The sequence below is a fragment of the Hippocampus guttulatus genome, chromosome 1 (assembly GCF_054856545.1).
Source record: "Hippocampus guttulatus isolate MCC_2025c chromosome 1, RoL_Hgut_1.0, whole genome shotgun sequence".
NCBI lineage: Eukaryota > Metazoa > Chordata > Actinopteri > Syngnathiformes > Syngnathidae > Hippocampus > Hippocampus guttulatus.
The window spans coordinates 11,695,874-11,709,582 of NC_141261.1; the positions used below are offsets into that span (position 1 = coordinate 11,695,874).

The 13,709-nt window shown below is 43.9% G+C and overlaps 1 protein-coding gene across 2 annotated transcripts in view; it reads right to left on the minus strand.

The window, feature by feature from the left end:
- Window positions 1-13,626, minus strand: part of phactr3a (phosphatase and actin regulator 3a) — a 32,547-nt gene extending 18,921 nt beyond the window's left edge. For both annotated transcript variants that reach the window (XM_086109748.1, XM_086109741.1), the window contains exon 1: window positions 13,278-13,626. In XM_086109748.1, the coding sequence (XP_085965874.1) occupies window positions 13,278-13,380 (103 nt within the window). In that variant the 5' untranslated portion in view covers window positions 13,381-13,626. The remainder of the gene's footprint in view (window positions 1-13,277) is intronic.
- Window positions 13,627-13,709: the final 83 nt, after the last annotated feature.

Sequence of the window (13,709 nt, forward strand, 5' to 3'; positions counted from 1 at the left end):
GAATGCCATTGGCATTGATTCTCTTTGCTATCTCAGTCTTGACGAGCTTGGTTCCAATTTCTGTGCAAACTCCAGTTGTGAAACCTGACTCGTTTATGCCATGAAGTGAGGATTGAGAAAGTGATTTTATCACAAGCAACGAACAAACATTAAAGCCCTCTGGCCCATCCAAAAAAACAAAAAATAACTCACAATATTGAGTTATAAATATATATAATTATATATAAAGTTCAGACAAGCGACCTTAATTTTCTTTCTCCAAAGTCTCTTTCTTTGCCGCTCCTTTCCACTTGCACATTGTGTTCTTGAGTGGATGCCTCGCTTCCTTACTGAGTGCCGCGCAAGCTCGCTTCCTCACTTGCCCCCCTGGCAACTGCGCTGCCATCTGTCCACGGCCTTCCTGCCTCAAGGGGCCCGACCGGCCGGCCACACAAAATGACTAGCAGGAAGACAGTGAGGTGCAGACGGACTCCGGCGACACGAAACGAAAACAGTTTGCACGACGAAAAGACTGAGCCGTCTTGGTTGTCGAGTGAGTCATGAACGGAAAAGCTGAGCCGAGAATGAGCTTCTTCACAAAATTGCAAGATTGAAACTGTGCTAAGGAGGAATACACTATAAGCGGGATGCGGGTTTCATGCTTCTAGCTATTTTGGGGTTATTCCTTTGAATGAATGTGCTGTCAAAAACGCACGACTGTTTTATGAGATGTGTTTTGCACAGTTTCGCAACCATTTATTCACTCATTCAATCCAGAAGGCCATCACAAAAAAAAAAAGGAGCCACGCGTCTGTTGCAGTGACATTTTTGCTGTATTTGATCAAAGCCTTAATCGTAATCATAAATATTTTTTTCAATGCAAAGCACCCAAGGTCGTTTCATAAAACGGCGATAAAAAATATGGTCATTAAAAAAAAAAATTGACTCGAGAGTGATACAGTCCATAAAACAGCACTGAATAACTGCTAGGAATAAAAGACATTGCAGATATTTTTTTTTAAAAAGGAAATTAATTAGTGGTATGATGAGTTTTGTGAGACGTTTTCATGATCGATAACTCCTTAGAAATAGTGGCAAAATATATTTTGTAGTTATAAGTTCTTCTGAGAATTTGCACATGCAGGAAATACTGTAGATGCAGTACAGATGCTGCAATACAGCATTGTTCTCCCGGTTCTTAATCTGGCATACTGGACGGCCTGAAGTTGATGAGCTCTCCCAGATCATTTACAGTGCACGTGTGCGACTCCGCTGCACTGTCCAGACCACTGGCATGAAGCGCGACAACTCATGTCAGTGAGGCCAAGAACCAACAGGAAAGGCCACAGGCCCTTGGCACCATATGTTGCTCATGAGAATGAGGACTATGATGGGGGAAAGCCGCTTGGAAGCATCAAAATGACAATTCAGTCACAGAACAGATTTTATTATTATTTTTTAAATATTAGGAGAATGGGCGGTCCAGTGGTTAGCGCGTTGGCCAGGTTCAATTCCAGCTCCGGCCTCCCTGTGTGGAGTTTGCATGTTCTCCCTTTGCCTGCGTGGGTTTTCTCCGGGTACTCCGGTTTCCTCCCACATTCCAAAAACATGCATGGCAGGCTGATCGAACACTCAAAATTGTCCCAAGATGTGAGTGTGAGCCTGGATGGTTGTTCGTCTCTATGTCCCCTGCGATTGGCTGGCAACCGGTTCAGGGTGTCCCCCGCCTACTGCCCAAAGACGGCTGGGATAGGCTACAGCACGCCCGGCGGCCCTTGTGAGGATAAAGCGGATCAGAAAATGGATGGGTGGATATTAGGAGAATACAATGTAAGAATTATAATCAAGCACGTGGACCTGTTGTGCTATCTGGGTCTCTTCCACCAGGTCAAGCATAGACTTTTTTTTTTAAACCTTAAACCAGAAGCGTCAAACTCATTTTAAACATGGGCCATATATCATAGTTATTGTTGCCCTCAGGGAGGCAGTATTAACTGTGAAATCATATCAATCGCTCAAACTCTTGGTTTCTTTGCTAAGGCAAGGAAACAAACTGCGATTTCATTTCAAATGAAATGTTGGCGCTGTTGGACTTTCTACCACGCTATAACTGTGAGGAGGTGCTAATGCGCGAGCCTGATTCACTTAATCAGGAGGGAGACATCTAAAACTTGCATGGTACCGCCCCTCGGGGACCTGAGTTTGACACCGCAGTATATGTCATTCCAGTGATTGACAGGTAATCAGTGGCGGCTGCATACTGACTTGCACCTTAAAGTGAGGTCGGCGAACCTCCAGCTTCCTTGTGACCCTCAACCCAGATATCAGACCATGTTCTTAAATTATCCAATCCTCTTCTTTCAGTGCAGTTCTCCAGATTTGCAATGGTTCATGCACAAATATCAAGCGTTCATTAATTTTGGGGTGGGGGTGGCAGCGCTACAAATAACCAAAGACACATGGAACATGTCCGCCCACGTAGACACGCCTCTGCATTTCACACACTAGCAGGAAAAAAAAAGACAGGCTATTTTGTCCAAATGTGTGAAAGCCTCCAGTGCCGCCATCAGATCCAAAATGTTCCTGCTAAAAGTGTTTTTCCTGTCACTTACATGAACCTGTACGGCTGTTCCTTGATCTCCCAGGGACATGCTTGAAAGCCTCATCAAACCGCTAACGGGCACATTTCTACTCCATCATACATTTGTGGGATATTGGTTGTTACTAACAATAAACCCGGTGATATGATTGAGCGTTGTGATCATTTATTTATGTAGTTATTTACTGATCCTAATCTTTCGAGGGGAAATTCATCTTACACTCTGCTGAATTGGTTTTGTTTTGCACCCCATATAGAGAATCACATCACACACACATGCTGGAGAAAGGAGAGCTGTTTGAGTTAGAAAGATGCTGCACGCAAAAAAAAAAAAAAAGGTGGGGTCAACACCTTGGTCACGGGCAACTCTTCAGTAGTTGGGAAACAAACTAGCATCTTTCCAGCATCGAAATAGCACTTTTTGTTTTTGGGCCCGCGGGGACTCGAATCGTGACCCTCTGATGGGGCAAATACAGTTGCACCTTCGAACTCTGAGCTGCTCGTTCATTCAGCCTGCCACCATAGAAGTGCTCATTTACAAAAAAACAAAACAAAAAAAACACGAAGACCTTGTCCTGAACTCAATTTTAATCCACTTTGAATACCTTAATGGCGGCATATGACCAATCTCATTCCATAACGCCTTGACAATTTGCAGCTGTAACCTGATAACATGATAAGCTACCCACTGTAGTAACCGCTGTCCCTGAAAGGGTTAACAAGCTCCACTCTTCTAGGAAGACTTTTTGCACCATTTTGGAGTGTGCCTGTGCACATTTTTGACTATTTATGAGAGAGAGACAGAGTTAGCTGGCTCACAGTCTGTGTTTAAATTCATCCCAAAAGTGTTGACGCCCACTCTCACACACACACACACACACACACACACACACACACACACACACACACACACACACACACACACACACACACACACACACACAGTGGAGCACAGTCACAAAACAGGAAAGTGTCTTAACATAACAACGAATGAAGATGAAGGGGGATTGAAAGGGGCTTTTCCAAATCCTTCTTGATGAAGGAGGAGTGTATGTATGCAAAGAGGCAAAGTGAGGCTAATTATACATAACACCAATAATAACATGTATCCCGGCTATTCGTGTCCACTAATTCAGGTTAATAACTGCAGAATCCGAGCATGCCGGCTGTAAATGCTTGTACACCCAAAGAGCATGCCAATGCCTTGAGCACGTGGGTCCCCACAATGACAGCATGTTGATTTTAGAACACATGACACGCTCCAAGCTGGAAAGCCACTGTGAGCAATGAATCACCAAAAATGCGTTCGCATCTCAGATAGACTCAAGCGTGCATGCAGAATCACAAGCATGAACATTTGAAATCAATTAAACACCAACATGTTGAGTTGTATAGCTGATGGGAAGCTCACACTGGAGCAGTCAACATACAGTATGGATCTATGTCATGGGCCAAACTCAAACTGCTGTGTTCATCAGGTAAAGGTCAAGTTGCATAGACTGTAAATTCCGAAACTCGCGTGAGATACCGAAGCCACCATTTGCAAGGCGGACGCCATCGACTATGTATCAGGGTTGAGAGGACACCACTGTAAATATATTTTCACGAAAAGTAAATTCAATGCAGCGCACTGACCGTGAACTGCTCTATAAACTGGAATCCATTTACTGTATAGTGATTGCAAGTGCAGCCACAATTTTAGAAACTGTCCATAACTTTGGGTGTTTGAATTATGGGGAATTCGTCAATCCAACACACTGCCTGTTTTCTACAAGCATTCGTCCATTTTCTATACCGTTTATCCTGTTCAGGGTCACGGGGAGGCAGAGCCTATTCCAGCTGGCTTGTGGCAAAAGGTCGGTCGCAAGTCAGTCGCAAGGCACATGCAGGCATACGACTATCCACACTCATATTCGCACTGTCACCGAGTGGGAACTGAGCCCACACTGACTGTGCGGATGTCAAGCCAATGAGCCACTTGCACCGTCAGTGACTTTCTCTCTCTCATCGAGTGTCTCCAGTGTAAAGCAAAATAAACAATGATACAATCCTTTCATCTTAAATAACATTTAAAAATTTCATCATCATTATCAAGCGATGATTTACTGAAAAAGTAAACAACTGCGGCGGAACCTTGTTACGTGAACGTCCGACAATCTCGCGAGACATCAAAAAAATCTCGTGAGATTATGTTTGACTGTCGACATTCCAGCGTGTTCAAATCGAATTTACAGGAATGGCCAATAAACAAATCAAGAACAGGTGCAGGACTTTTTTTTTTATCCGGTGGCCCAATAGCTGTGCGCCACTTGATAAATCAGGACAGAATAAAACACTCGCTCGCCAGACACGGAAGTGCCCCTTTAAAATGGACCCTTTTTGCTTTCTGTGTCTGATAAAAACTGCAATGAGAGTTTGTGTTTGTGTTGCCTTATGGCGCTGTGATCACCGACTGCCACTGTCCATGGTGCTGAATCACGCGCCACTCGGATTCCTGTAGTAACCTCATGAGGACAAGTGCGATGGAAAATGGATGCGTATTTATGATATGTCATTTCTGATGGCCCGACTTGGTAGAAAGTAGAACAGGAATAATAATTCAAATGGGTTATTAAAGAAATCTTATTAGTAGGCAACAAAACCAAAACAAAACAAAACAAAAAAACGACTGAACTTACTGAGTTTTGATTTTGGGGTTGTTTGCGTGTTTTCCCTTTCAAAGGCATAACTATGTTAATTTTCCTTTATGGAAATTGGTCAAATATTTGGAAGTACTCTCTTTGCCTCCTCGCCAGACACGCTTCAATCCATATCCTCTTCATGAACATATTCCTCCCGGTACTATCTGATTCAGCTTTGTATTTAATTTAGCATTTCCTGAGGGGCATTGCCAGAGAAGCTCGATAAGTCTGTGCTGTACGTATTGTAAGTGCCCGTCTCCACTTCACACCACTCATTTGGTTTCATTTTCTTCCGACCAACTTGATTGAACGACCCACCTAACGACTCTTCCGGTTCTGTGCCATGTGCCCTTCGTTTGTCATTCAAACACGGTTGCCCAATTGGATGTGCGATACGTGGCATATATTTTCCCATTGGCCTTTACGTGTTATGTTTTTGTTTAGGTTGCATTTGGTGTTGTGCCTTTTATGTCTCCACCTGTTCTCGTCATACGTGTCCCTTGTGTTTAACCAATCAGCTCCCTCAACCCTTTGTGTCTTGTCCAGGTGTTTCTCGTGGTCCCGTCACTTTGCTTGTATTTAGTTCCCTGGCCTCTGTCAGTCCTGTTTGGATCACTGTGAGTATGTGAGTGGCTGTGTGCTCCTGCTACGTTTTGTTTTTTGGGTTTTTTTTGCTACTTTGGTTGTGATTATCAGTACTTTGTTCGAGTACCTCAGTTGTTTTTTTTTTCCAGTGCACTCCTGTTTGCATTTTTTTTTTAAGATATCTTGGTCAGTCCGCCCCCGCTCCTCCCTGCCTCCCTGCTTTTTGGGGTCCTACTCTTCCACCTCGCAAAACGTGACACTACGGCAGCTATGATTGTGATGAGAAAGTACCTGTACACATGTAAAGGCCAAACACAATACGAGGACTACAATCAGCTTTTGTTTGCTGAATAACAAATACTCGTATACACTTTTCTTTTTACTATTTATTAGATTTTTAAATAGCATTTAAACTTCCTCAATTGAAGTAATTGAAATCAATACATCAATGTTATTGTTAGATTTCTAATTCACGACGATCCCGATGCTTGTATAGGCGTTTTCGAAATAAGACTTCACAGGCAATGCTCTCCATGGCGCATCCATCACACTGTCATGCCGTCTCAGCAATGAGGGGAACTTTGGCTGTCTTTCAGTAATAAGGCCCCCCCCCATGCCTTTCTGCCCTTATATCCTTTCCCTCTCCTCCATTTCCTGTCTGTCTCTCCAAACAAACCCTTGTCCATTTTTTTCCCATCTTGTTTACATCCTCTTAGCTTCCCAAATACCATTTGCACCACCCTGACGTCTCAATGCTTGCAGAGGCTTCACCTACAGCTCTTCACTGCGTTCAGCATGCAACGTTCTGAACTCAGTTGAACGTCGATGCACCCTTTGCCAAATGCGATGAGACTACATTAGTCTTATGCGGGGGTTTGTGTTTGTTTTGGTCTTCCTGTAACTCTTCTCCTGGGCTGTGCTTTTTTTCATTCACTACAAAGCGTTTGCCAGTTTCCTTCTGCATCAGCACAAAACTCGGTCACGCATGCTCGCAAATAAGCAGTTGCGAGGACACAAACGGCCGCTGCAGACACCAAAACGTGTCTTATTAGGGGAATCAGATATGATGCATGTGAGGCTTTTTCTTGTCATCGTCTTTCTGGACTGTGTGTTGAGTAGCTGAGCAACAGCAAGAAGTTATCCAGATTCAGGTTAACCTTACATGATACTTAAGGAACTGCTCAGCGCCAGTATGGAAGTGCAACCACATCACGCGGGGATAACAAGAATTATTCCAAGTTTAATTACAGCGGCAAAGAGAGAAAGACGGAAAGTAAGACTTTTTAATTTTTTTTTGCCGATGGGTTACATGGGTGAAAGAACCGGCTCTATATTGGGCCCTGCTGTTTAATGCAGCCTTATGTATGTAATGCTTTTGTCTTGATGATGTTAGTGCCATAAACAGCTGTTTTAGGCTGCATCTATTTTGGTTTACCCCTTTAACCTTGTCCTTTGTTTTCTCTCCACCTCTTCTGCCAGCTGCCCTTCCCTGCAGGAGGAACCTTGTACTCCTGTCACTTTGCATCCCGCAGGCCTTGCGGTACTGCCTTATAATATACACAGCAACTGCAGGATGAGCGGTGGTATGACTTGCACCGTGCGTAACAATGAGGTCATCATTAGATATGTCGTTTTAGCAATGTTATGACCATATATGCAGTAATTATTGTATCATTTGCCACGTAGTTGCACCGTGTGATGGTGCAGCATGACTTTGAAGTCTTAATCCCAAACCCTCGCCTTTTTTGCTGTTCCCGCTTCCTGATTTGAGATCGGGGTGAATGAGTGAGGCGAAGTCCTGTTTGAAATGACAGTATGGCAAATTGCTATCGTGTTATGTCTGCTCAACAAAACGTTTGGTACGTTCACGGTACATAGTAGGATGTGTAATTATTCAAGACCAATTCTGTCGTTGAATGCAAAATTTTGTATACGTTATTTTTACTGAAATAAATGGGTGAGTAAGCGAAACTGCTCATATGGTGACCCAATCTCACCTCTCCACTGAAAAATAAATGACCATTTCATGTGTTTATATTTTTAATCAGATGGGAGATACTGTAGGCATCACATTGGAATTATGGGTTGTACTTGTGCCTCGCAGTATTGAGGTTTGAGGTTCTCGGATATCCGTTCCAATCTGCTCTGTGTGGAGGTTGCACATTCTCCTTGTGCTCGGTTTGGTTTTCACTGTGTACCATCTTCCTCCAACAATTGAGAAACTACAATGTTATGTTCATTAATTCTATACTGGCCTGAGGTGTGAATATGACTATGAATTATTCTGAGTCTATATTGGCTGTGTGATTGGCAGTCGACCAGCCCCATGCGGGTGAACCCTGCCTCTCGCTCAGCTGAGATAGCTTCCAGCTCGACTGAGATCCCAAAGAGGACAAACAGCATAGAAAAAAATATATATGTGCTCTGTCTGAGCCTCTGTTTCACTTGTTCAGTGTTGGAGTGAATAGAATGCTGCTGCCTGGGGGAGTTGCTGTATTGCAGAGGTGGATGTTGCTCAACTTCCTAAAGCTGATATGATGTTGACGTACAAACCGCAAAACATTGGAAGGGTTGGAGTTACACGTTGCATGTATTGGCATCTTGAAAAAAAAAAGGCATGCTCTATTGTGTACAACTGCTTTTGTTGATGCAGTCTAAATTGTTTTGGAAGGTGAGGCATGACTGCGCAGACTTTATGACACGTGTAACTGGCTGCTAAAGTCAGCCGGGATAGGCCCCAGCACGTTTGCGACCCTCGTGAAGTTAAGCGGTTCAGATAATGGATGGATGGAGGGATGTTTTATGACTTGAACCACAGCGGGGATGCCAGTCTGCTCCTTGAATTCATTTTGAAATCCATTCGGGTTGTCGAGTCGGAGTCCATGTCACACTCACACACTCTATCTGATCAAGTGCATTCTTTTTACAAGTCTCGCTTCAGACAACCGCCATGAAATATTGAATTAAAAAAATCGCAAAGTTTCATGACGGACCAGAAAGTAGCTCAGAGCTACCACTTGACTTGGCTAAGTGCTTTCTGGAGGTTTCTCTGGGGATGCCTGTGCATCACTGTGGGAGAGATGAATAGCTCTATAGTGACTCGGATTCGACCAACAGGTGGCTGTGACTGAAGCACACTCCCTTGAAGCTGACCATGACTAATGAGTGACTCGGGTGTGACGAGATGCTCCGCGACAAGAAAGAGAAAGTGAGAACTTAATTAGAGTCCGACGTTGGTGAAGCTGCATGTTGGGCTGGCTCACGACAGCATTTAGTGAAACCACACCACCACTCTCTCTCTCTCATAGAGTCTATGTATATAGATGTATTTAGCTTCAATGTATATTTGTGTTGTATTAAAACAAGTAGTCCATATAAAAATGTTCCTGGAAATGCACATATATTTTATTTGTACCATATTTTCCGCACTAAAAGGCGCACCTAAAAGCCTTCCATTTTCTTAAAAGCTCACAGTGCGCCTTAAAGTCCGATGCGCCGTGTGTATATGGTCATGACGGTAATATTTCCACCCCAAAATGGACCCTTGCTAGAGACATGTTTACAACGCAGAGTTCAAACTTAAGGCGATCGGTTACGCAGTTGAACACGGAAATAGAGCAGTGGCAAAGGAGTTCAACGTTAACGAGTCAATGTTGTAACTTGCTGTTGGTTAAGTGAACTGTGTCGCTGCTTTATTGAATACGTTTGACTGACATCTGATCGTTCTGTTGGCGTTTCCTTGGGCATAGCTCCATATAGTGTATGCATTGTAGATTGCATCTTATAATGCGGTGCATCCAAAAAGTTTACAAAATAGGCCATTCATTGAAGGTGCGCCTCATAATCCAGTGTGCCTTTTTGTGTGGAAAATACGGTATTAGTAATTAGTGTGGTCAGTAGTTTGATGAGCATTTAATCAAATTGCCATAACCAAGTGCACATTTACAAGGAACTTCACATTCCTATTCTTTTCATACTTTGACACTTTAATTACAACAATATCCTCTTTTGGGGTTTTTTTATGTCAATGATTTAGGTGATTTATGTCATATGAGATTATTATATGATATACTTTTATACTTTCTTTATGGCAGCCAAGCTGATATCTCATTGGGCAGCAAAGGCCTGTGCAGAAATATGCATCTACCAACAAGGATTTTAATTACATTTTAATTGTGACGTGTGTAAATATGACTTATATTACGAATTTGTTCCGACATGCATGTTAATGACAAAAATACAATTATATAACAAAGAAAACCCACTTATTATTTCACATTGTGCCTGAACGAAAGCTTGAGAAACTATCACACTGTTTCCCGCCACAGCCACTTTATGCCAGTACTTCCAGCGGCGATGAAACAACACATTGTGTACTTCTTCATTAAAGAAAATGGAGAGCTTGTTCTGTAAGGCTTGCTGGCTCAGAATTTCCTATATTAGCAAGGCCTTCAAGCCATGGATGTATTACCGTCCAGCAAAGACAAAGTGCTGCTCTGATCTGATCGGAATCATGTGCAAGGCTCAGTATCCTCCAACTAAAGATGTTCGTTTGTTACGAACACGTGAGACAGGCAAATCTTGGGTCGGTTACCTGTCAGGTGAGTAAAAGGGGATCATTTCAGAAAAGATCAGCAGCCGGCCAGGACTGCTTGATTTCGGTTGAATCCCTACAAGCTGACGTAAGCAAAATGTCTATTTGCAACCATCACAGTTAAAAGACACATTCAAAAGTTACAACACACCTGCAGCCACTCTTACATGAAACGCGGTGTTCACTAGTTGTGATTTTATTGAAGATTTCTGCCAGGCCATTGTTTACTCAAGGATACAGCTATGAAGAAATGTTTAACTCGAGCGGGACGTTATTTGTCTTCCATGCTTCAAGGTGTCCTCCCCCATGCCTTGAGCTTGGTCAACAATGTGCCATGAAAGACTGAGACAAACAGAATTTCAAGAGTAACATCTGATATACGGAGGGTGGACAGTATACTGCAAATCTGCACTGACGCCTCCTGTCAATAATTTCAGAACATATTAGTAAATATCAGCAATTTCGGGCGAAAACCTCCTATGTCCGAATTTGGTCAATGCTGCTAATATTTTTCAGCTCCCAAGCGGGGCTGTCATTTATCCATCCATCCATCCATTTTCTGATCCGCTTTATCCCCACAAGGGTTGCGGGGAGTGCTGTAGCCTACTCCAGCGGTCTTCAGGCAGTATGCGGGGGACACCCTGAACCGGTTACCAGCCAATTGCGGGGCACACAGAGACAAACAACCATCCGCGTTCACACTCACACCAAGGGACAATTTTTGAGTGTTCAATCAGCCTGCCATGCATGTTTTTGGAATCTAGGAGGAAACTGGAGTACTCGGAGAAAACCAACGCAGGCACGGGCAGAACATGCAAACTCCACACGTGCAGGCCGGAGCTGGAATCGAACCCTTCACCTCTGCACCGTGAGGTCGACACGCTAACCACTTGCCCACTGGGCCACCTGTGATTTATTTATTTATCTATGTATATCTGTATTTATTTATCTATTTATTTATTTATGCAAACTAAAGTTTTGAAAATGGCTTGCTCTCCTTGACAATGCAATGTTAATGGCTCAACAAACACGCTGTGAAAAAGTGACGGTTTGGAGGATTTTAAGGATTCTGCACAATGCCAGCGATGTGCAGGTCATAACACATCAATGCCGACCTTCAGACAGCAGTCCGTTAGTGCAATTCAGTGACTTTACAATGCATAAAAGAAGAAGTGCACTTTTTACAGTGGTCCTTGACTGTGATCAATCCAAATCATACTCGTACTGTCATCATGCACTTCATTCAACATCTCACTTGATAAGTACATTGATTGTAGTGGCATAGTGAGGGGTGTCAATTTTCCCATCGGATGTTCACCGATTGTCCTTCTCAGACTGATATTTGTGTCATGTGTTTCCTGTATATAAATGGACTAGATGGATGGATAGAGCACAGGGAGATACAGTACACAGAGAGATCAAGATATGTCACTGTGTCCGCCTTTGCAGCTGTGAAGGCCACAACAGTGTTGAGGGGTGTTAAAGTAATCCTTTGGCAAAGACCGGTGCCCCAGATGCGGGCGTGGTGATGAGCCTCATGCAGAGGGGGTCGTCCGTCCCACTGTCTGCGCTTTGGGTCACCAGACCAGATGCTGCCATTGCACACCAACTGTATTGCTTATGTGTCATTTGAATCACGTATCTTAGCGGGTGTTGTAACTTTGGCGCACTTTGCACCAGCGTTGTCATTGTGTGTGCAAGCTCCCTGATGATTTTGGCCCTCGTTAGCATGGCTGATCTGCCGGGGCGTCGGTGTTGTTTACTCAAGGTTGCGTCAAGCGCTCAGTGTGACATCTGCCAATGTGTGAATTAGATCTTTCAAAAGAATGCAGCGAAGGCCTATTTAAACCCAGCGTCGGGCAGCATGAGGGAGGCGCAGAAAGTTTTGAATTTCACGAATGCCCAAAGCTGGGCTCATGAGTGAATCGTTGAAAGGTAAGTGTCATCCTTTTTCTGCCTGCATCATTCAGCGGAGCATCCTCCATCATGTACGTAAAACTCATCGTGTGTGGGAGGAAGCACTGAATCCTTACAAGCCCACACACTGCAACAACAAATAACCTCATTTAGCCTCTATGTAAAAATAAATAAATAAAAAATAAATGCATATGAGTAGAATGACCATTTTGAGCAAACCCCTGTAAACTTTAGTTGCAGTTCACCAGGCGTGTGTCATTAAAGACCAACATGCACCGGGATGACGAACGACGAGATAAACAGGGACTCCATGTTGAAAAGCACACCTGCCGTGTGAATGGATCTGCAAAGTGATGGCGGTGGTGAATCAGGGGCATTCAATGCTTCCATGGGTGGCATCACGTGACATTCATCATAACAGCGAGGGGCTCAGTATGGAAGGAGACAAGGGTGGCGTCACGAGCTTGTGTTCAGACTGAATAGCATGTCAAGATGAGTTTGTGCAAATGCAACGCCTGCAACAAAAAAAGACAAATAAAATAGAAGCCGTGTCTCCTCAGTGGACAATGCTGGCTCACATTGTCAGGCAACAACTGGCGGCATTGTTCATATTGATGAGGATGATGCACTGAATGAGCAACATGCATGCAAGCGTGTGCATTGTGACACTCTGATCCCACAGGCGTCTTTACAACCATCTGCTTGCATAATTAAATCTGCAAGGGGCAGGGTGGTATGTGGTTTTGTCATATTTTATGTAGTATACATTTCAAATTTGGGTTCAGTCAACATTTAATTCGCGGGGGCTGGGGGCGCTAATCATTGCTGATATTTACCCCAATGGGAAGAACACATGAAAAAAAAAACGCTGTTTATGACATGCATAAATACAAATATCCGGAGAACGACGCGTTTACATTACCTGAGCCGTGAGCCAAATCGATCTCCGGTTCGGTGAGTATATTCGGGTCACTTTGAGATCTGCCTCGCTGCAGACAGCCGTCTAGTCCATCCGATGTGGCCATGGGTGGACAGCACAGGAATCCCGGATCAAATATTGAGAAGCCAAGCCAGAGGCGGGCAAGGTCAGGAAGAGCAAAAGCAGCGAGGCACCGGGCTATTAATTCGCTCTGACAACAGCGGCTTGGAGCGTCTCTTAGGGATCCATGGCCGGGCAAAAGAAACGTGGAGCATGAGTGTGTATGTATGCGCGCGCGTGCATATGTGCGCGCATGTGCGGCTACACAAGATGATGTGCTCCGCACGCGTCCCTATCTATCTTCCATGCACACGCGCGCTGCCAAACACTCACGGATTTAACGTTCTGTTCGATGTGTTATTAACACGTGCTGCG